This window comes from Taudactylus pleione, unplaced genomic scaffold (genome assembly GCF_031769625.1).
Source record: "Taudactylus pleione unplaced genomic scaffold, aTauple2 ptg000532l, whole genome shotgun sequence".
Taxonomy (NCBI): domain Eukaryota; kingdom Metazoa; phylum Chordata; class Amphibia; order Anura; family Myobatrachidae; genus Taudactylus; species Taudactylus pleione.
The window spans coordinates 723,935-748,011 of NW_028284934.1; the positions used below are offsets into that span (position 1 = coordinate 723,935).

The following is a 24,077-nucleotide window of genomic DNA, read 5'->3' on the forward strand; positions in this document are numbered from 1 at the left end:
ACAAGGTAAAACCTGGGATGAAATAAGCACAATATGCTAGTATGCAGCTGGTCACGTAGAATTCTCTTTTCCGTAGTTTCCGGCTCAATACATTTCGCATTCTAGTTTTTATGTTGTCTCATCCTGATTCACAGTATTACACATTACTTGAAAATGACAGCCACACCAAGGACTACAATCATGTAGCCTGTGGTTGGGAGGTAGTCGGCATGCGCATACAATGTTGGCGCTCAGAATACCGGCACCGGAAACGCGTACCCAACCTCTGTGGGCATTTGGTTTACCTGTGCTCTGGTAAATGTTAGATGTACAGGTATTAAAAAAGGTAAAACACATGTTAACGATGCAATGAACAATCACAAAGATTAACATGTACCAAACAATAGATGGTAATGGCCTCGAAATTGTATCACTTACAGCATACAGTATGAAGCATATATATCTTCAAAAATAATAGCTTGGGGAAATATTTATAAACATTGAATAATCTAAAATTGGCCTTACAAATGTTATGTAATTCTGCAACATTACAATAATACAATGTATTCTAATCTGAAAATTCTTAAGTACCGATGTGTCCTCACATACCTAGCGTCTATATGCCATATGGTACAAGACGCCCAACGAAGGGAGTAGCACACCGTACTTTTCTTAAAATGTAGCATCTTATACACATTGCAGACAAAGGGAAAGCCAAGCAAAGTGTACTAGACACACTAGACTGTGGCATTAACTGCACAGGAATTGATTTTACACACATAAAAAGTCGCAGATGAAACACAACGGAACTTGGCATGAGAAAAAGCCGTGACCACTCGCATCTAAGTCCTTTTTACACAGATTCAGACTCAGTCGCACAACAGATGTACAAATGTCGCACATCAAATTGATCAGTGTAATCTAGCAATGTCGTTTTGTCGCTCCCAGTTGCTTTTTTGAATGATAATAAGACGTACATTTAGAGCGAGAAAGACGCTCGGCGTGGCCGAGTCCCCAAGGACCTAACACAGAGAAGGACTATTTGGTCGCGACTGCAGCCACAGTGTATAAGGACACATTTGTATGTGACTCTATTTATTGATCTTATTTTATTAATTAAAGCTTTGCCACCAATATCTCCATCCCTTTCCCTGACTTCTTATCTAATAACTCGTTGGCCGACTACCTCTCTGCTATCTGCACATGGATGTCCCAACTCTATCTAAAGCTTAACATGTTCAAAACAGAGCTCACCTCTTCCCATCTCTCAGAGCCCAGAAATCTGCCTCACTGTCAACACTACAATTACCTCTCTAAATCCCACTTCCTTAGTGTCACTTCCTTTCTCGCTGCTCCACATCCACTGCAAATCCTGACATTGTCATCTCATATCTCAGAACAGAATCCAATTCAAATAACTCGCCTACAAAGACCTTAATAACACCATCTTGTCACCATATAATTTCCCACCTCATCCAGAAATACTCTTGTGAGCCCTTTCTTAGATCTGTCTCTGATTGGTGTCTCAACTTTCACATAACCACCTATCACTCCTGTCTCCAATACCTATCTTGTGTTGCTACCCACTTATGTACCCACACCTAATCAAAACCCAACTCTTTACCTGAGTCGAACCTACTGTCACCTATACTGCTCATTCACGCTAGTACTTCCTCACTACTGTTCCAATTGCTACTCCTCTGGTCTCAGTTCTTCCTTTCTTTACACTAGATTAAGTATGGGTTAGGCCATCCCTACCATTTGTTTTCAAGTCTGCATTAATGTTTTAGTCTTTGCATATTCCTGTTTTATGTATGTTCTCTGTTCCTCAGTGTCTGACGATGTGGAGCACCTTGGTACTAATCAATAGCAATTACAATGATAATAGTAATAAGATTTCTTCTCTAACATAAATCATAATGCTTACCTGTAAGAAAACACATGGAGTTACTATTTCCTTAGGGTTTTGATTAAGTTGCCTAGTAATTATCTACACTTTGCTAAGTGTCATGTGATTACCATGGCAAACAGTCATATGACATATGATATTATGAAGAACAATCCCCCACTTTTTCCTGTGCCATGACATGACCACTGAAGAGCTTCCTGACAGACTGGCTCAGACTGAGCAATCGGGTTAAGCTGAAACCGAAGAAGAAACACTTTTTACAGTGGTAGTCATATAAAAGTGCCCCCGTAATGACTTTAAAAAAGGGATCACTGAGTTACAGTATGGAAGAACCTCCTGGAAACTTCAACTTCATTCTAAAAAGCTACAAAACTTAGGGGTCTATTTACTAAGCAGTGTTAGGAGACAGAGTGAAAAGTGATAAGGTGCCAGCCAATCAGCTCCTACCTGCCATCTTACAGGCTGTGTTTCAAAATTGTCAGTTAGGAGCTGATTGGCTGGCACCTTATCACTTTTCACTGTGTCTCCTAACGCTGCTTAGTAAATAGACCCCTAACTCTCAAAAGTCAAAACATCTACACAGGAATGCACAAAATAGGAGTTTACTGGTGATTCTTAAGAGGCATACACACTAGTCGATAAAAGTGAACGATGTGGACGATAATGATATTGTTATCGTTCATATTGTCCAGTGTGGATGCTCATAAACGATGGACGATGCGCGCTCCAGCGAGTCGTCCACGATGTCTGTTGTCATCCGAACATACAGGTCAATCTGACAATTTAGTCAGGAACTCCATACTCAGGGATGTGGCATTGTGACGTCACTGAAAGATATTGTTAACGATATCATTCAGTGTGTATGCTCAATGTCGTTTGCCCGAGAGAGCAAGGCCAAACACTAATGATATAGCTCATGGAGCATATCGTCTAGTGTGCATGCCCCTTTAGGAAAATAGATATTTTTGTAGTTAGTCTCTTCAGACACCTTTTATCATGGAGTGCTGATTTCTAGTCGGATAAAATATGTAAAACAAAATTCCTACATTTATGTGTATTCAGTGATCTCGGATGAGATTTATCAAACCTTTCAAAGAGGACAACGAGATTGGCTGCTATAGACAACACCTGCGCTTGCCCTCTTTAGAACGTTTGATCATTTTCCCTTTATTGTGGTGGTATATATACCACAAATACAAATACAAATACAAATAGCAGATTTTCAAATGTTGAGATAAATCTTCTATTTCCATATGGTACTGGCTTGTAGTGGTAAGAGGAATAATGCCGCATCACCAGCAAGCTCTGCATGCATCTGTGAGCACTGGACGGGTGTTTTCTCCCTGTAATAAATATGCAAAAATTACAATATGAAGAATATGCAGTGCTGGTTTTCTATCATCTTTCTTTTCTGACCATAATAGCCCTTGTAGCTGTAGCACCCAGAGCAATGATTTTGATTCAGCAACAGCTTTTTGTGTGGTATAACACTTTAAGGGAGTTTGCATAGCCTGTTAACTGGTGACCATAAGTATGATAGACTGGATACAAAAAATACATGTCCCATATATGCGATTGCTTGAACCCTATATATAGCACTTACTTGGGCTATGTCGGGTTGCCCCTTCCCTTCCCAGTTCTGCTTCTCCATATGTACGCAACGTCTCAGACATACTCCATTCCACTGCGGATGCGCAATACAGAAAAGCGCATTTTGTGCTTCAATGTTAGACCTATGTCCAACACTACTTGCGCCACATTATGGGTAAATTACTATTAAATGCATCTTAATCTCTTCAATCACTAATGCTACTGCAAAGCTTTAATATTATTAATTTCCAGAAATGTAATGTGTTTAATAAGTTGACCATATTCTGTCCTCAAAATGTTTTCTTGCAAGCATCCCAGTTTCTTTTTTCTGTTATGATTCTGATCATCGTATCATTCCATACTTCCGTTGTCATCAGTGCGTGTGTCCAGTGTGGAGGTATATGATAGTGTGCCTTATATAATTGTTTATTTACATATCTCCTCAGACGACTGTGAGCTTTCAATATAAAAAAAATATTGAAAAAATGTGAGCTTTCAATATAAAAATAACATTGGCTGCAGGGCACACTCTGAAAGGGATTGGACGTGTGCCCAAGTCACTCTGCTCTTTCTTTGGCTACTGTACAAGCATATGTGTGCATATCTGACTCATGGATGACACACTGATTCTCATAGTAATCTGGCCCAATCTACTGAGTGTATACTGCTGCAGGTAACTTTGAGGTCCTGTTATTCCCATACACCTACAATAAATAATTAAAAGAAGAGACTTGGTAAGCTATTAAAATGGAAAATATAGGCAACCAGCTCCTGACCATTCTTTTAGACAATTTTTGTATATATTTCAGATAAAATTTCCCAAAATCTTAAAATTTCTTTGTGACTATATATATGGGAGCATGGGCTGTTTAGCAGTATATGTATTAGCGTGTATCTATAGCAGAGTCAGTTAGAAGGTAAGTGTGTTATGAACTAATGAATTATATAAAGGGTCCCCTGGTGCTGAATTTGCTCTTCCTTTACAGTTTGTCTCCGAACAGCCAAAGTCCGACTCTGCTCAGTCCCTGTAGCCCCTGCAGCCCAAACAGTCCCCTGCAAACCTTACACCCATGGAGGTAAGAAGCCCACATCTGTACATGAGCTCTTAAAAAGTTCATACTGTAGTTATACAGTGAAACTGTATTCCTTTGCCAATCATCTTATCAACCATAGCATACTTGCTGAACAATCTAGTTACTCCCACTTTTTTGTGTGTATATATATATATATATATATATATATATACACACACACACACATGCACACAAACACTTGAATATAATATATATATATATATATACATGAGGGCTGATTGAAAAGTAATGAGACTGATTTTTTTTATTCAGAATGAGATGACTCCACAGGATCTGAGCATTTTTCTTTTTCATAGTAGCATATCCTGCACATTCAATATATTTTTTGCAGCGTTTCAACAACGATTCAAAGACGTGCAGTAGACTGTATTGTGACAGCACTTTTAGTGTTGCAGCTGTGGCATTTTCAAAGACGTGCAGTAGACTGTATTGTGACAGCACTTTTAGTGTTACAGCTGCGGCATTTTTCACTTCATCATCTGTTGAGAACATCTTTCCGCGCAGTTATTTTTTCAGGGTTGGAAATGCCCAGAAATCATAGGGCGCTAAGTCCGGGCTACATGGAGTGTGTTCCAGTGCTGTCCCATTCATTTCAGTCAGTGCTGCCAATGCAACAGCAGCAACATGTGGTCGGGCATTGTCTTGGAGCAAAAACCACTGTTTCTTCAGCAAATGTGGTCTTTTCTTCCTCATGGCTGCACGCAAATGGGTTTTCAGGATGTTTGCATTGTAGTCACTATTAATTATCTGTCCACAGGGAACCCAGTGCTGTAGGATCGTACCTGGGTACCCACCTGGCTCACACGCGATGCATTTCCAGTTCTACTGTCATAATACGCTGAACCCATTCGATGAGCTACCAAGTGAAGCCGAAAGTTAGTGTAAAGTTAACCATCTGTCATTTTGCAACATCTCCACAGCTTTGGCAATGTTGACATCTGTAACAGCGGTGGATGGTCTCCCAGAACTCGCTTTGTCAGTAACTCGCATATTACCCTCTTTGAAGTGCTCCCACCACCGAAATACTGCAGCACGGCTAATTTTATGAGTTTAATTTCCGCTTTTTCCAAGTTTAACAAAAAATTCAATCACATTTCTGACATAATCTCACAGACACATCTTCCTCATCCACTATGATGAAACGTACAAAGATCTTCCACTCACTGTGATCAAACAAAAAAGACTATGGCAGTCCAACTGCAGGTTCAGACACATCGATGTATGAGCTTCACAATAACCAGCATAGCGTTGCCACATCTACCTATGGGACGAAAAAACAGAGGCAGTCTCATTACTTTTCAATCAGCCCTCGTATACACACACACACATATATATCTTCATATATATACATATACACACAAATATATATATATTATATACATACACACATATAAACACACTATATTTATACATACACACAAATATATATATATATATATATATATATGCACACACACACACTATATATATATATATATATATATATATATATATATATATATATATATGAAATTATATACTGTATGACTGTATGCAATTGTAATATGCTGTTTACATGTACAGCTGAAATGTATAGTTTAAAGTGTCCCTGTAAAATTTCCATATCCATCCATTGTATGCAATTGAAGCTGTATATAAATAGTTTGAAACTAATAGTTGTGAAATGCACATCTGTTTATATTGTCTATGAACAAAACCATGTACCAACATTATTATCATTAGTTCTGTCAGTTAGTGATAACACTAATTATTTAAACTAGACATAAATATAGGTCTAAATCAATAAGAAAAGCAACTCTCTATATACATAAAATATATTATTTTGTGTTGGTTTTTCACAAGGCCAAAAGCTGCTTTTTGCTTAATTTAAAAGACTATAGGAAAATCACTGTACTAATTAGTTGACTTGTTTGGTGGTCTTGAGCTGCAGACTGTCTTCCTGTGTGTTTCCCAATGACCTCTAGGCCACAGAGCATACACACTAATTCCCTGACAGGTGGCAGTTTGCCAGCAAAGCAAATCCTACAAGAGGAAATGTCACATACAAGGAGACGGATGTCCCTCTCTCCTACAGTGCAGTAGCTGCAGATATAACAAGGATGGGAAGAGATCCATGGCGTTTCCAGGGAAACACCATCCAGCTCCCGGCTAACAGGGAAATAAGGGGTATAGTCGCTGCTGAGTGATTACAGCATTAACAGGGGGAGGAGAGGGGAATCTCCATGCAGACAAGGGAGGTTAACTTCTTCCTGGCTCTGATTTCATCTCTGTGAAGAAGTCTTTACAGAGCACAGAAGGACACTGCAAAGCACTAATAACAAATAAGTACAGTATATGGAGAGCAGGGTACGTTCTGTTATCATTGGTTTGGTATATAAACGGCAGTTTGTGTCTCTTGACAAAACGACTGTAATTTCTCATATATTATTGCAGAAAAAAATTAAACATTGAAATCAACATAAGGTTGTGGCAATAGTAGACCAGATTTTCATTCTGGAACTATATTAAAACTACTGCATGGAATCACCTGGAGTCTAATGTTGTAAAGAGTACAGATTAAAGATGTTCATGATAGTATGATATATGTGTGTTTTAAGTTAAAAAAAAAAGGCAATAGTTTTTCTTAAATCTACTTAGAATTGTTAACATTCATTCATATTTGAATTGTGTATGATCATATCAACGTGCTGACCACAGTAGGTCAGGACAGTCACCTCATATTGGGACTGTCCTGCTCAGGGCTTTTTTATAGTGTTACAGAAGGCTACTGTGTACTGGAACCTTCTTTTTGCCTGGAAGGGGGGAGTTCTTCTATCATTGCTAGTGTATTTAAGCACTACTCCCTGAAACTTGTTACACCAGACTAGCCCTATAATGCCAATTGTATCTTATTTCCTACATTAGCTTCTCAGATCTCTACAGCAACAACATGATCAATAGTTTCCTGAAAAACCTGTTGTTTACAACCTGCTACATGTCATCTGCCCTCTGGTGGAATTATCCATGCACTGCAGCCAATAGAGACCCAAATGTTTTTGGCAGGGAAATCTTTGCTAATTTTGAAAAGGTTACAGTAAGAATAACATTTATAGTGTTATTAAAATTTCAGTGTGAATATTTACAGGAACATTAGCCTTAAAATTTTTTATTTTTTTTTGCAACATCGTGAATATGTGTGTAATAAATATGAGACAACAGATATATATATGGTAATTTAAGTGTGAATCACCAAAATGTCATTGTATTGCATTTTATGATGCATTATGCATACCACAATACAATATAAATAGTTTTCATGATGTAATTAAACTAAAGATTGCAATAGGATTTATTTAGAGTGGAAATTAAGATATTATTAATTAAGGCTAAACTCTATGGTGCCTCCTGATGTGAGAAAGGATAGCATTGGTAATTTATTAACATGGGACACTGAACAGTGATGCAAGTATTACACAAGCAATCACTTTTAATGTTATCTGATGTGAGGCTTTACAGTCCTAGTCCATTCCAGCAGCTTAAAAGGGCAGGGAGACACTAACCTGGCCACAGGAACATCAGCAGTTAAGGAGAGTGCCGGTACTTTTTTTTTCATAGTATCATCACTGGTCCTGCTGAAATCAGGGTAGTTGGGAAGTATGCTGTAAGACACATGCTATTCTATAACCCTTAAGCCGCATACACACTTAACGATATGCTCCAGTGTTTCCCCTGCACTGCCGGGTTAAATGTCGTCAACGGCATTTAGCATACACACTGAACAATATCGTTCAGTGACAGCACCTTCCCTTATCCCCGTACTTGCAGAACCTGATGATATTGTCAGGTTGCCCTGCAGGTACGGGCTATGAAAGACATCGTTAATGATACGCGGGAAAGCACATCGTTAATGATGTCTTGCATACACACTGGACGATACTGAACGCGATGAACAATAACGACATTGTTCATATCATCCAACTTATCGTCTAGTGTGTATGCGGCATTACTCTTTGGTAGCCATTTAATTATGCCAATACCTTAAAATGCATTTGGAGCATGGTTGTGCACATATGGCATTGCAAGTCTGCCATTTTTGCAGTTCATAATAAACCCGTATTTACTATAAAAATTTTTTTTTACCTTTAAAGAACAAATTTCTTACCAGCAGTGGCGTATCTAGGGCAGGGCCGCTGGGGCTCGTGCTCTAGGCTTCCCTGCGCCCAGCACCAGTCCTCTGCTGCACAGCAGAGCCCCTTCCTCCCCGAGCGTTTACCCAATAGCGCCAGGCTGAGGGTGGGAGGCGGGCTCAAGCTGGTGTATTTACACACACATCGCCACCAGCGCGGCAGCTATGTGTGTGTTAATCAGCATCCAAAGAGAGTCAGACAGACCCTCATTGGCTACTGCTGCTGCGCCCACTGCAAGAGACCTGGGCTGGAGCTCACTCATGAGTTCCTTCTTCCGGCTCCTGCAGTGAGTAATGGGAGAGATGTCATCTCTCCCATAATGCAGAGGGCGCCAGCCCGGGGTACTGACTTGCGGACGGTGGCGGGAGCAGTAGCCGGAGCGTGGATTCAGGTAAGTGTATTTTTTGTCTCTTTTAGTTACTTGCGTGTATTTATTGCAGGTGTGTTAGGGGCCCCACGGGGGGGACGACTACTACTGGGGGCACTGCACTGGGGGGTTGGACTACTACTGGGAGCACTGCATTGGGGGTCCACTACTGGGGGAACTGCATAGGAAGGGGCTACTAATGATGACACTATATAAAGGGCACTGCATAGGAAGGACTGCTACTGGGGACACTATATAAAGGGCACTGCATAGAGGGGACTACTACTGGGGAAACTATATAAAGGGCACTGCATAGGGGGGACCACTAGTGGAGCACTGCATAGGGGGTCTACTACTGGGGGCACTATATAAGGGGCTTACTACTGGGGGACACAAGGGACACTGCAGTGGGGGAACTGAATAGGGAGGACCACTACAGGGGGCACTGCATAGGGCAGGTCTACTACTGGGGGCACTATATTAGGGGGTTACTACTGGGGGCACTATATAAGGGGCTTACTACTGGGGACACAAGGGACACTGCAGTGGGGGAACTGAATAGGGAGGACCACTACAGGGGGCACTGCATAGGGCAGGTCTACTACTGGGGGCACTATATTAGGGGCTTACTACTGGGGGCACAAGGGACACTGCACTGGGGGACCACTACTGGGGGCACTGAATAGGGAGGACCACTACAGGGGCACTGGATAGGGGAGATCAATACTGGGGGCCTGCATAAGGGGGAACTAATGGGGGGGCTGCATAATGGAGACCACTACTGGGGGTACTGTATATGGGGCACTACTGGGGGCCTACATAAGAGGGACCACTACTGGGGACATTGCATACTGGGGGTACTGTATATGGGGCACTACTGGGGGCCTGCATAAGGGTGAATACTATTGGGGAGACTGTATAAGGGACACTGCATTAAGGTGCATATGGAAAGGAATGTTCAGTGACAAGAAAGGTGTGTGTCATGTTGACACGCCTAATTTTTAAGTGACCACGCCCATTTTTCACCACACGTGCACATGGGGGGGGCTATATTTTCACATTTGATTTGGGCTCCAAATACCCTAGTTACGCCACTGCTTACCAGAATACTTGTCATAACCTGCCAAAATGCAATTAATCATCTCCTTGTAGGAGATACCAGTCAGCTTTGCATGGCATCCTTCTAAGTCAATGGCCAATGGGTATATGGCAGCAATCTGAACGTGTGAAGAAACATAGAGATGAGTGAGAGCTTAAACCCATCCCTAGTCATTTCTCACTCTGGCTGTGGACAGTGAAGAGGGAGGGTGGGAGTTAGAGCTGGCTGGGCTGTGTTGTGCTGCTGTTGTCCATAGGGGCTGGCTGGGCTGTGTTGTTCTGCTGTTGTCCATAGGGGCTGGCTGGGCTGTGTTGCGCAGTCAGTTGTCCATAGGGGCTGTGTCTACTCCAAAAGTCTATTGGGGCTGGCTGGGCTGTGTTGTGCAGTGTCCATAAAAGCTGTAGTCCTAAAGGGGTGCTGTAGTGTTGTCCAGGGGGTGAACTGTCCATCAGAGGTGCTCCCCCCAAGTGCAAAAAAAAATGTATTTCTGTGTTTGTGAATTGTGTGCGCATCAACAAAGGAGCAGTAAGTAAAGGGCCGGCTGGCTCATCTCTTAAAGGGCAGTGTAAACCCCAAAGTGCACTCCAAAAAAATAAAAAAATCTTGTTTTCTGTGTTGTGAATTGTGTGCGCTGTAGCCTCACGTGCATCAACAAAGGAGCAGCGCCCAGCGTGCGCCTGTGTCATAAGTCTGTTAAAGGCTGGTGTAACCCCCAAAGTGCACTCCAAAAAAAATAAAAAGTTATTTTCTGTGTTTGTGTCCGCCTTAGCCGCATGTATATATCAATATAACATAAATGGAGGACAAAACTTTGTCCGATAAAAATAAAATAGGGAAAGACAAGAACCACTTCCTCCTAGTGCTGAAGCTGCTGCCACTAGTCATGACAGACGATAAAATGCCATCAACGTTGTCTGCCAAGGTCGATGCCCAATGTCATAGTAGAGGACATATAAGATCCCAAATTACAAACTTCATTAAAATGACCTTAAAAAAAACATTTAAATCATCTGAAGAGAAACGTAAACTTGCCAATATGCCATTTATGACACAGAGTGGCAAGGAACAGCTAAGGTCTTTCCCTATGTTCATGACCAGTGGTTCAGCTTCACATGAAGCCCTCCTCCCGCTACAAAAATCAAAAGAGTTAAGCTGGCAAAAGCACAGCAAAGAACTGTGTGTTCTAAGAAGATATCACAAATCCCCAAGGAGAGTCCAAGTGTGGCGGTGGTTGCGATGTCTGACCTTTCCAACACTGGACGGGAAGAGGTGGCTCTTTCCACCATTTGCACGCTCTCTGCAAGTGCTGGAAGGAGCACCCACAGTCCACTTGCTGATATTCAAATTGAAGATATCACTGTTAAAGTACAACAGGATGAGGATACTGGTGTAGCTGGCGCTGAGGAGGAAGTTGACGAGGAAGATTCTGATGGTGATGTGGTTTGTTTAAATCAGGCTCCGGGGGAGACACTTGTTGTCCATGGGATGAAAAAGCCCATCACGGTCATGCCTGGGCAGAGGACCAAACATTCCACCTCTTTAGTCTGGCAATATTTCTATCCAAATCCAGACAACAACTGTCTTGCCATATGTACCATATGTAAAGGTGTAATAAGTAGGGGTAGGGACGTTAACCACCTAGGAACATCCTCCCATATACGTCACCTGCTGCGCATTCATAAAAATTTACTGTCAAGTTCAGAAACTGTGGCTAAGACCGTAAGCAGTCAGGGACACCCAAATCCCTTTATTCTGTTATATCCAAGCACCTGCAACTCACACCGTCAACTCCCTCCTCATCAATTTTCTCCTTAGTCAGGACCGGAAGTAGTCCTGCAGGCCATGTCACTGGCATGACTGACTCTCCTATCCGGGATTCCTCCGGAGGATCCTGCATTGCTACGCCTACTGCCGCTGCTGCTGTTGCTGCTGGAAGTCATTCATCATCCCAGAGAGGAAGTAGGAACACCACTACTTTTACTAAACAATTAACCCTCCAACAGTCCTTAGCGAGGAGGATGAAGTACAACAGCAGTCATCCTGAAGCAAAACGGATAACTGAGGCCTTGACTGCTATGTTGGTGTTAGATGTGAATCCGGTGTCATTAGTGCAGTGGGATTTAGACATTTGATGGAGGTAGAGTGTCCCTGGTACCAAATCCCATCTAGATTCCACTTCACTAGGCAGACGATACCGAGAATGTACAGAGACATCAGAAAAAGTTCCCTTAGTGTCCTAAAACATGCGGTTGTACCACGGACATGTGGACAAGTGGAACAGGGCAGACTAAGGACTATATGACTGTGACAGCCCACTGGGTAGATGTATCACCTTACGCAGCAACAACAGCAGTGTCACCAGTAGCAGCAGCTCAGAAACGCCAGCTCTTTCCAAGGCAGGCTACGCTGTGTATCACCGGTTTCAGTAAGAGGCCCAGTGGCTTACCCCACTTAGACTTTCCTGGGGATTGTGATATCTGACAACGCCACCAATATTGTGCAGGCATTACATCTGGGCAAATTCCAGCACGTCCCATGTTTTGCTCACACAATAAATTTGGTGGTGCAGAATTTTCTGAAAAATGACAGGGGCGTGCAGTTGACGCTTTGGGTGGCCCAAAAAAATTTCTGGCCACTTTCGCCATTCAGCGACTGCGTGCCGAAGACTGGAGCGCCAGCAAACACTCTTGAACCTGCCCCGCCATCACCTGAAGTAAGAAGTTGTGACGCGGTGGAACTCAACCCTCTATATTTTATGAGGCCCGACTGTGTGGCCCCAAATGCAAATATCATGCGGCTCAAACCCCTGCTGCGATCGGAGCTCAGCAGTGTATACTGTATTTAAAACTGGGAACGCTGGTCTCTGAAGCTATCAGAGACTAATTAAGCCTCTGATTGCTTCAGAGGCCAGCGTTCCCAGTGATGCAGTTTGCAGGTGACGTCATGATGTCACCCGCGATGAGAGGAGCCCGCGCCTGCTGGATCTAGTTAGATCCAGTCAGCGGCAGCGTCTATACGGGAGCGGTGCCCAGCAGCCAGCGTGAAGAGAGGTAAGTAAGAGATAGGTAAGTACTGCAGTGGGGCCTGTTCTACACTGGGAGGAGGCACAGCATAAGGGGCACCTCTAGGTGCATTACTGGGGGTACAACATAAGGGGAACTACTGGGGGCATCACATTATGGGCACTACTAGGGGCATTACTGGGGGCACAACATAAGGGGCACTACTAGGGGTTGTACTGGGGGCACTGCATACTGGACACTACTGGAGACACTGCATAACGGGCACTACTGTGGGCACTGCATAATGGGCACTACTGGAGGCACTGCATAAGGGGCTCTAATACAGAGGGCATTGCATAATGGGTACAAATAATGGCATTGCATAAGGAGCTCTATACAGGGGGAAATGCATAATGGGCACAACTACAGGGGGCACTGCATAAGGGGCTCTAATACAGGGGCAGGCATTGCATAATGGGCACAACTACAGTGGCATTGCATAAGGAGCTCTAATATAGGGGGCATTGCATAATAGGCTCTAATACAGGGGGCATTGCATACTGGGCACAACTTCAGGGGGGCATTGCATAAGGGGCTCTAATACATTGGCACTGCATTCATTTTTATTAAAAATAAACCTTTCAAAATTGCATATAAGACTTTTTTCTTCTTCTTGCAGCCCACACACACTTAGACCTTGAATATTCGGCCCGGTTGGTATTTTGACTTTGACATGCCTGATGTTCTACATAAATGCTCTTTGTACTGTATTGTTGTAACTGGGATGTTCTTCATACTATGTGACAGTCACTAGGATGTTACTGTATGGTTGTAACTGGGACATTCTTTGTACTATGTGACAGTCACTAGGATGCTTTCTGTATGATGGTGACTGAAATGCTCTTTTTTACTGTATGGCAGTTACTAAAATGGTCTTTGTACTGTATGGCAGTAACTGTGACACCTTTTGTACTGCATAGCAGTCACTGGGATGCTCTTTGTACAGTATTGCAGACACTGGGATGTTCAATGTACTGTATAGTAGTTACAAGAATGCTCTTTGCTGTAGGTGGTTTCTGGGATGCTCTTTGTACTGTATGCAGATCTCTAGAATGTTCTTTGTTCTGTATGGTGGCCACTAGAATGCACAATATGCTTTATGGCAGTAACAAGAATGCTTTTTATACTGTATGGCAGTCACTGGGATTCTCATTGTACTGTAGGGTGGGGGAAATTCAATTGAATGCGATGTTGAATAGTGCCGGGAATGAGTGCCCGGAGCTATTCATCCTCCCGAGGTGCAAGCAGAAATCCGACTAAACTAGTGCTGTGATGCCAATTGAGGGCTTATCGTGTATGCTAACAACATCGCGCCCGGCACTTAAGTGCCTGGTGCAATAAGGACAATTGAATAGCTCCGGGCACTTACTCCCAGCGCCATTCAACATCGCATTCAATTGAATATCCCCATTGTGATGCTCAATGTACTGTATGCCAGTCACTGGGATTGGTTTGTACTGTATGGTGGCAAGTACAATGCTCTGTGTAGTGTATTGTGTGGCAATCACTGGAGTGTTCAGTGCACTATTTAGCAGTCACTGGGATGCGTGGCTTCGTGCTATGCCCTTATGTGTGCCAATCTTAGGGGCGTGACCGCATGTCAAGCCTCCCATTCTCAGCACACAGTGGGCTTACCCAGCACTCAGCCAACAGCTGGAGGCAGTCCCCAGTCTCTCTGCGAAATGTGGCTGCTCTGAAGCATAGAAAAAAGAAATGTTTAAAGAGTCAGCACTGGAATTAAAACATATATCTTAATAAATATTTGAAACAGTACCAATGTGCTGATATAAACAGTTTAACAATTTGCTAATATATGTTGACAATTGACTGCAGTCAATAGATTAATACATAAATAAAATATGTGCACCATCGAAATTTGGAAACATAGTAACTATATATTCCTTAAGCTGCATACACACACACAACGATTTTGTTACCAACGATTTTATGAATGATTTTCTGTCAGATTATCTGTCAGATTTTTTAAAGCGTAATGAACGATTTTTTGAACTACAAACAATTTTTGCATATTCCCTTAATAAAAATCGTTGTGTTGACAAGTCTGACTGAACTACAAACTACAAACGTGAACGCGCATGAATGATTATCGTTCATCGTTTGACTCAGAAAGTGAACGATTTTTTCAAACGATATCGTTTAACAATAATCGTTCAAAAAATAATTGTGTGTGTATGCAGCTTTACACAGAGAATCGGTCCACCTGTACTAGGGACATTAAACACAGTCTCGTGCCAGTTGATAATAGGGCTATAAAGGACCATCTCACAGTATTTGCCCACCAGGAGGTTATTATTACCTCCAAACAGGGGGACCACATGTGTTGATATGTTAAGTCCCTTCCCAGGGGGAGAGAACCGGTTTGTACACCGCTCTCACCTGTATCGTTGCCACACGCTGGAGCCGACAAGTCACGGCAAGTGGGGGAATCTTGTATCCTCCGCTGATCCACACCTTCCGCTGCCGGAGCAGCAAGTAACGCCAGCGGAGAGAGTTGTGTGGCTGCCTGAATGCTCACCCGCCACAGATGGTAGTAATACTCAGCGGGGATCTAATCAGGCATGCAGATGACAACACAAGTCAGCGGGGGTCCGCCGCAGATGATGACAATGGTTAGCGGGGATCCCGTCAGCCGTGCTGGTACAAACTCTCCGGGACTGCTGGCAGTAACAGGTGTTTTGCAGTCAATTGGAAGGCTTGACGCGTTTCTCCCCTCTTTCAGGGTTTTTTTCAAAAGGAAGTATGCATGTATATTACCAGGGAGTAGCTTAAATACTTCTCTCAACCAATAAAAGGTTATCAGTAATTAAAATACACCTGTATCAAAATTTCAGCAGCATCTCAATCCAGCACATTGGTAACTTGTTAAAAACTATCTGTAATGTAAAAATAAATGTACAATAAAATAAAAATATATATAGAAAAGAAATAATACATTTATGTAACTAATAAGTTATAAGAGAGATATGGAATAACTTAATATCATATGGAACCATAGACCATGTAAAACCCAATTACAATATATTCAAAAATAACAAGACCTTTCTATAGCTCAATCTATAACGATGATCTAATTCCAATATTCTTTCACTCTAGCTTAATTATAATATGCAAATTAAAATAAAAAATATAAATAAAAAATAATAAAATAATAAATTCTATAAAATATAATAATATATGTGGATACATAAATATAAATAAAAATAAATAATCAAAAAATATTTTTATATGAAATAATATATGCAAAAGTAATAATTATATCCAAAGATTATCCAAAAATGTATAATAATAATAACTCCCAGTCTTAGACATATAAATTAAAAATCTAGCCCCCAGTCTCTCTCTGAAATGTGACTGCTCTGTGAAGCCTCATACCGTTCTGTTGCTGGAAGGTGACAGAATACGGAGATCGGTAGTGATACTCAGGTGCTTTTTTTTTCCTACATGGCCACTGGGAAGCCATTTGGTATTGTAGCAAGGGCTTTGCTAACCCCACCAATGTTTGCTAACTCCTTCTACAATTAACTTGGACCCCCCTACATGAGACCATTTAAAAATTGTATAGTAGACTTGTGTAGAAAATAAAATCTATTATTTATTGTAGTATTTATTGTACATGTCCTCATATACCTAGCGTCTATACGCCATATGACAAGAGATGTCCTATGTGACTAAGATGCTCCGCGTTGGGTAGTGTACCATATTTCTATTTCAATTTTGCATCTTATTCGCATTACAGATGCATACCACTCACAGGGCCTAATTCAGATCCGGTCGCAAGCGCTGATCACTCGCAACTGGGTCGATGGTGGCCCAGAGCGCATGTGCACGACGGAGCCGGCTCCGTCGTGCGCACGCGCGAGACCCGGATAGCGATGGGCAATCCGTCGCTCTGGGTCTCGCACCAAAGGGGGCATGCTGTCGATGTTGAGTGACAGCACGTCCCTTTTGGTGGGCGGGTCGGGTGGGTGGCTGCCCAGACGGAGGCGTTCCCATGAGAACGCCTACCGTCTGGGGGCAGCCCCACTGCCATCGCAAGTGATGTCAGTGGGAGAGCTTTCGGCTCTGTTTGAGCCGAAAGCTCTCTGGGGCTTGCAGCCACGAGACCCTACCACAAGGGTCTCGTCGCAAGCCCGATGGTCTTGACCATCGTGACCATCATCCTGGCCGCTCGCATTAGCTGTGGGTGGCAACCCACAGCAATGCGAGCGGCCAGGAGGCCGCTCCATAAAAAAAAAAGACGCCCTGATTCAGAGCGAGCGCTCTGTCAGACCGTCTGACTCTGAATCAGGCCCACAGTGTGCTGGGCTGCTACATTAACTGTACAGGAATCCATTTTAAATATGTACAAAGTCACAGTTTAAGCAGAGCGGAACTTGGAGTGAGAAAAAGATGTGACCGCTCACATTGGAGCTCTGCTTACACAGATTCAGATTCAGTTGCACACAGATATACAAATGTCGCAAATTGATCAGTGCAAGCTAGCAATGTAGTTTTGTCACTCCCAGTTGTTTTATTAATGTGAATAAGACACATTTTGAGTAAGAAAGATGCTCGATGCGGCCAAGTTGCCCGACACCTGATGTTAAATATAGAAATAAATTAAAATGTTCAGCACTCAGCCAATAAAACTGTGACCTCATCACCTCAGCCTGCCATGACTCTGCAGATATTGAAGCTGCCACATGCTTGTGTTCCTTGCTCTACGCTTAGCTCAGCGTGTCTCCTTGCAGACAGGCAATCTAAACTCCGCATAGGCCCATGAGAGGAGGAGCTGCTGTGACTGGGCATGCGCAGCAGCCCTCCTAGAGAGCCATTTTTGTTACTGCCCTCTGCCCTCACTGTCTTTGCTCTCTGCTCCCACTGCTGCTGGCTGTATGAGCTGCCGCAACAATTGGAGCTGAGCTGAAAGCTCTGATTGCGTTATGGCAGACAGAATAGAGCCACCCATCCCGGTCCGCCACTGACCGCTGTCAAGCTGAGCCGGCTTTAGGCTTGGCTTGGAACGCATGCCCCTAGGCATTTGCATATGCTGAGGGACGGTTCTGACCGCACACAACTTGTTTTTGCAACACTGCATCTAGGTGCTTCTGTAAAGTGCACACTAACTCTACCCTCTCTGGAGAATTCAAGTTTAAGTGATAATTTGCTCAAAATCTAAAGCGTGGTTATCCAAACATTTCTTGCATCATAATGGATACTGTAATAAAATACTACTACATAGTAACAATAATAAGAGTTCAGGTGTACAGAACTAAACCATACGTGCCTAATCTCCCGGAATGGTCGGGAGGCTCATGATAATCGGAGGGGGCAACCAGAAAGTAGGTGAGCCTGAACTAAACTGATTATGATACTAAAGGGCCTATTTACCACATACTACATTTTAAATGCCTTTGGGATTTGATAAAATCAACTAAATTCACAAAAGCAAAAATGAATATTTTCACTGGAATTTAGCAATCTTCTTTTTGCCAGGACACAGGCTCCTATAAGCACCTGTCCCGTTGAAGAGCTGGAAGCAGAGTGATAGCTTGCGCTATCACTTTACTTCTGGGTTCAGATCCAGCTAGCCTAATGCGCATGTACAGGCAAAGGATCTCTCTCCAATACACTACTATGGGCTAACACTATGTGCAGATGGTGCTCTTACAGAGGACAACCTGTTGGTCCCTGGATATTGTGGAACTACAATTTCCTGCATACCACTAGAGCTGGAATGGGTGCATTCATTAACAGTTATTTACAAACCATAAAAACAATGCTTCTATAAGTACACACAAGTGGGCCTTCTTGTCAGCTACGCGCCCCTCACCTCTCCATGCTCACAACATGCACTGACATATCATTTTAAGATGATAATCATAATGAGAGCACCAGAATCTGATATTGTAGCCCACAAATCTGTGTGCTTTCCTACACAAAGTGATGCAATGAACAACGGCAGGTAGGTGAAGTCATGAAACTCGTCGACCCATCATTTGATGGGTTCAATATACTAGTTTTAAAAATAATTTCTAATGACATCTTGCTACTGAGCTGAACGACATTATCCTCGGTACTGTGGATCTTGTTATACTATATTCTGCCATTACTTATTTACTGAACACTGCTATAATGTCATCTGTACTGATTACTTGTGTTCTTCATTTACTTGTAAATTTTTATTCTAACCGATGTGAGCTGCAAAGTTTTATGTATGGTAGGCTACTGTACACAGTAACACTGAGATGTTTTGCTCATATACTGTACAAAAGCAGTTGACTCCAAAGTTATGGCAACCCTCATACATTCATTAACCAAACTCGTGCATAGTTTTGCCAAATACAATTTTAAAATTATGTTTAATGAGCTTATTAAATACCTCCCAGTGGTTGATTCCAAAAATCTGAACTCCAGCCATGTGTCCAGATTAACATAGTTTTCCAACCCATTATGGGATGTGAATTTGGCATAGTTGATCACTATAAAGTTTGGCAAGATAAGGGTCCTGGTTTGGCTGGAGAAGGGTGGTACTTGTTTTGTCTTCATTTTGGTCTCTATGTACTAATGTACAAAGTGTCCCAATTCTCCCCATCTTTTGAGAACAGCAGATCCATATGTAATATCCTTTTATTACATATAACATATATCTATTAAATAATGGAGCAGAACTGAACTTTCTTACCATGGTAGTGTTGGATAATTTCAATGCAAGGGGTGCACACTATCTCTCCATCCAGAGTACAGATGCATCCTGTTGCTGCAGTCACCAAAACAGCCCTTCTCAGCACGCCAGGACCCATGCGTCTCTGCTAGTGCCAGACATTTTTTTCCGCCTGAAAATGGGACTTTTTCGCAATGTGATGCAACTAGAATGTTGAAAGTAGACTACTAGACTGTGCTGGGTAATTTGATATGTGAAACTTGTATATCTGTGTGTGACTGAGTCTGAATCTGTATACAGACTCAGTGGTAAATGTTCTAAGCTTTGGAAAGAGAGATAAATTGGATAGAGATTAAGTACCAACCAATCAGCTCCTAATGGTCATTTTTCCAACACAGCCTGTAAAGTGACAGTTGGGAGCTGATTGGTTAGCACTTTATCTCTCTCCAAGGCTTAGTACAGCACAGTCTACTGATTCATCCTCATCAGGCTGCACGGAACTGGACATTGAGATCCATACACATCAGCTCCAGTGTCAGATCACACCATGTATTCAGTTACTACATGTCTAAAGCATGAAGCTGCTATATTCTAACATAACTGAAGTGGGTTCCTATTAAATGCAGCTCAAATCCAGAGTGCTATCACAGTGGATACACAGGGCCAAATGTAAGTGTCTGTGCCAAATGTAATAGCCTTGCATAAATTTGTAGTAAGCAAGCTCAGAAAACAAGAAATGCAGTTATGAAGGGTCATAGTCAATTTGGACATATCGATGCTTACAACCGAAGGTGTTGGAACTGGGGTGAGAAGAGGTGTTTTCATTTAGGCATTGTGAGAGCTTGTTCAAGAAAATGCAGATCTGTAAATATATAAAAAAAATGCCTCTAAATAAATTCTTAATCTTTAAACCTGTTTGGGTTATTCCTGTGCTATAAACATCTGGTTATTTACTGATTCTACTTTATTAATCTGTGACATCTTTGTGGCTCCTCTCAGATAACCTATATTGGTTAGTAAGGGAATGCCTAGTTACAGCTCTGTGTCATAGACACGTTTTATGTTAGTACTCTGCCAGCGCCAGAGAGTCCTCTTTTATTTCACATCATCTGATGAAATTACCTGATGGTAAAGAAATGCGTTAGGTGGGTTATACTTCACACATCAAAGCACTCTCAACAAGCCCCACATTTACTTGTCTTCATTGGGACCTTACTCTCTACACAATAGTGCCTGGTTGAGCAGCACCAACACCTAGTTGGCTGGTTGGACAGATTGGCCCTCATTCAGACCCACTCGCGAGCGGCTGTCCGCTCGCAAGTGGGTCGATGGTCCCCACTGCGCATGCGCACGACGGAGGGAGTTCCGTCGTGCGCATGCGCGAGACCCGACGAGCGAAGGACTTTCCTTCGCTCGGAGTGTCTCATCAAAGGGGGCATGCTGTTGATGGTGACTGACAGCACGCCCCCTTTGGTGGGCGTGCCGGGGGCGTGCCTGCCAGACGGAGGCGTTCCCAAGGGAACGCCTACCGTCTGAAGCCGGCCCCACTGACATCACTAGTGATGTCAGTGGGATTGATTTTGGCTCTGATAGAGCCAAAATCACTCCTGGCCTTGTGGCTGAAAAACCCAACCGCAGGCTTTTGCTCGCAGTTTTGATGGTCGCGATGGTCAAGACCATCGCGACCATCATTCTGCACACTCGTATATGCTGTGGGTGGTGACCCACAGCTATACGAGCGTCCAGGAGGACGCTCCATATTAATGGAGGTGGGCCCTGATTCAGAGCGAGCGCTCTGGTCAGAGCGTCCGGCTCTGAATCAGGGCCATAATCTTTAGATGTGTGGCCAGTTTAAGGGTTGGGAAAACCCTACATCTCCTTAGGCTACAGATACAGGGTACCATTTGGCACAGCCCATACCCACTGAATCTCATTAACATAAAATCTAAAATGTTGTCTATTCAAGCTTAAATGGCTACATTTTGTAGATTCTTCAAAAATAAAAAAACATTGTGTTCAGTTTTAGTTTGAAGCTGAACTGTAAAACCATTGCTTCTCATGAGTTCTGGAAAAAGTAATCAGGTAGTCTTGTGAAGATTGTTAAGTGTCACCTTGACCAAGACCCTGTCCGATAATGATCCTCACTACAGAATATAATGGGACATAATGTGCCGTGAGTGATGAACAAGGATGGCAGGAGAGATTGGACATATTCCTTAATGGTATTCTGAAGCATCTTCTGTAAATTATCAATTTATTTTTCATCCTTTCTCCCCACTACTGTTATCCATGGCTAATATACAAAGTGGTTATAACTAAATAACTGTCACTAGCTATACCATAGTTTAGTAAGAACATGAACACATCCTTACTTTGCTCATCTTATGTTTTCCATTCCTGTTCCACAAATAAACAAAATCTATATATAGACATGTGTACCCAATTCTTGGTGCACATGTGCAGTACAGAAATGTGTATATTGAGGATAAAGAACATTGTCGGTTCTAGACCAAATGGAACCTGTCCTATAGTACCTTTAAAACATTTTAGCAGTATTACTATATATACATTTAATATGGCCATGCTAATGATTCAACTCTGAAGCAAAAATACCCGAATTTTAATGTTCCTCATTCAAAACAAATGTATAGTGTATATAATTTTTTTTTTTTTACTTTTTCTGGGCGTGGACAAATTTATCATAGAACACTGGAGAAGTCACCCTCTTCCCTGTCCTCTCCAAACTGCACCCTCCCTCCCCACCCTGACATCTATCCCGGCATAGAAGAAATCAATGTCAAGCGATGACAGCTGGACTTCACCATTAGTTGTGAATTACCTTCCACCCAAGAGCTTCTTCAATGGTCCAAAGAGATGGAAATCACTCTGTGCCAGGTCAGGGCTGTAGGGAGGATGGTCCAGTACCTACCAATGGTAGCGCCATAACAACTCATGCGTACAGTTGGCTAAGTGTGGCATGGCGGTATTGTGCAGCAATATGACGCCTGTTCGCAGCAACCCAGGCTGTTTTCAAAGAATTGCCCTCCGCAACCAGCTCAATGTGTCACAGTAGCAGACAGCATTCACAGTATTCCCTTGGTGAGAAAATCAACAAGAAACACACCCTTGTGGTCTCAAAACATGGTCGCTATGACCTTCTTTGTTGTTGGAGTTGTCTTGAATTTCTTTGAAGATGGGGACGATGCGTGTTTCCATGTCATGGATGCTTGCTCCTTGCCTGGTGTCACATGATGCACCCACGTGTCATCACCTTTAACAATACCCTGCAGGAACTGCACTCTCTCCTCATGGTACCACATCTAGTGCATGAGAGACAATCCCATCCTATTGGTTATGTGAACTTCTGTAAGTTGCTTCGGTACCCAGTGTGAACACTTTTTCATGTAACCCAGTTGCTCATGAACGATGTTGTGCACAATACCCACTGAGATGTTCAATATCAATCATTTCAGTGAGTCTGTTCTCCTGAATCAGACCTTCAATGCGGCACAAATTCATCTGTGGTCGGCCTGATCGCTGCTCATCTTCAATGTCTGTCCTGCCGTTATCAGTGCCCCAAACCTGTTTCCATGACATGACATTATAACCGTACACCTCATCAAGTGCCCTTTAATCGCAGAAATATGATCACACTACGTACCTCAATGTTTGATCATGTTTCCACCAGCACCCGCCATTTTACAACTGATGTTGGGACAGTATGACTGATTTGAGGCACAGTCCAATGGCTATGAGGAGAAGCACTGGTCTACCTGCTCTGACTTGGGGGGAAATTAGAATGAAATAGAGAACATTACATACGTGAGGCGTCTTGTTACCTTACTGAACCACCCTCATATATTAAATAAATATATATATATATATATATATATATATACAAATGGATTACTGATGGGGCGCTAAAACGCAACACAATTTATTTTAAAATTTGTAAAACACAATGCAATCTCTCCAAAGGCTTATACGTCTTCTTTTTCTTTTGAAGAGACAACTTCACCGTTATTCCTACTCGTTCTCAATTTTGATCAATTAGTCCAAACTATGAGTTCGCATTAAGTCCTCCTCGAGGTTCTAAAAAAGATACCCTCATACCAAGACACCCAAACACAGGCCCAAGGCCAACGTT

General features: G+C 42.5%; 1 protein-coding gene across 2 annotated transcripts in view; it reads left to right on the forward strand.

Annotated features, from left to right (window-relative positions):
* The window catches only part of MAST3 (microtubule associated serine/threonine kinase 3), a 254,091-nt gene that overhangs the window by 11,813 nt on the left and 218,201 nt on the right, over positions 1–24,077 (forward strand). For both annotated transcript variants that reach the window (XM_088450860.1, XM_088450862.1), the window contains exon 2: positions 4,465–4,554. In XM_088450860.1, the coding sequence (XP_088306986.1) occupies positions 4,465–4,554 (90 nt within the window). The remainder of the gene's footprint in view (positions 1–4,464; positions 4,555–24,077) is intronic.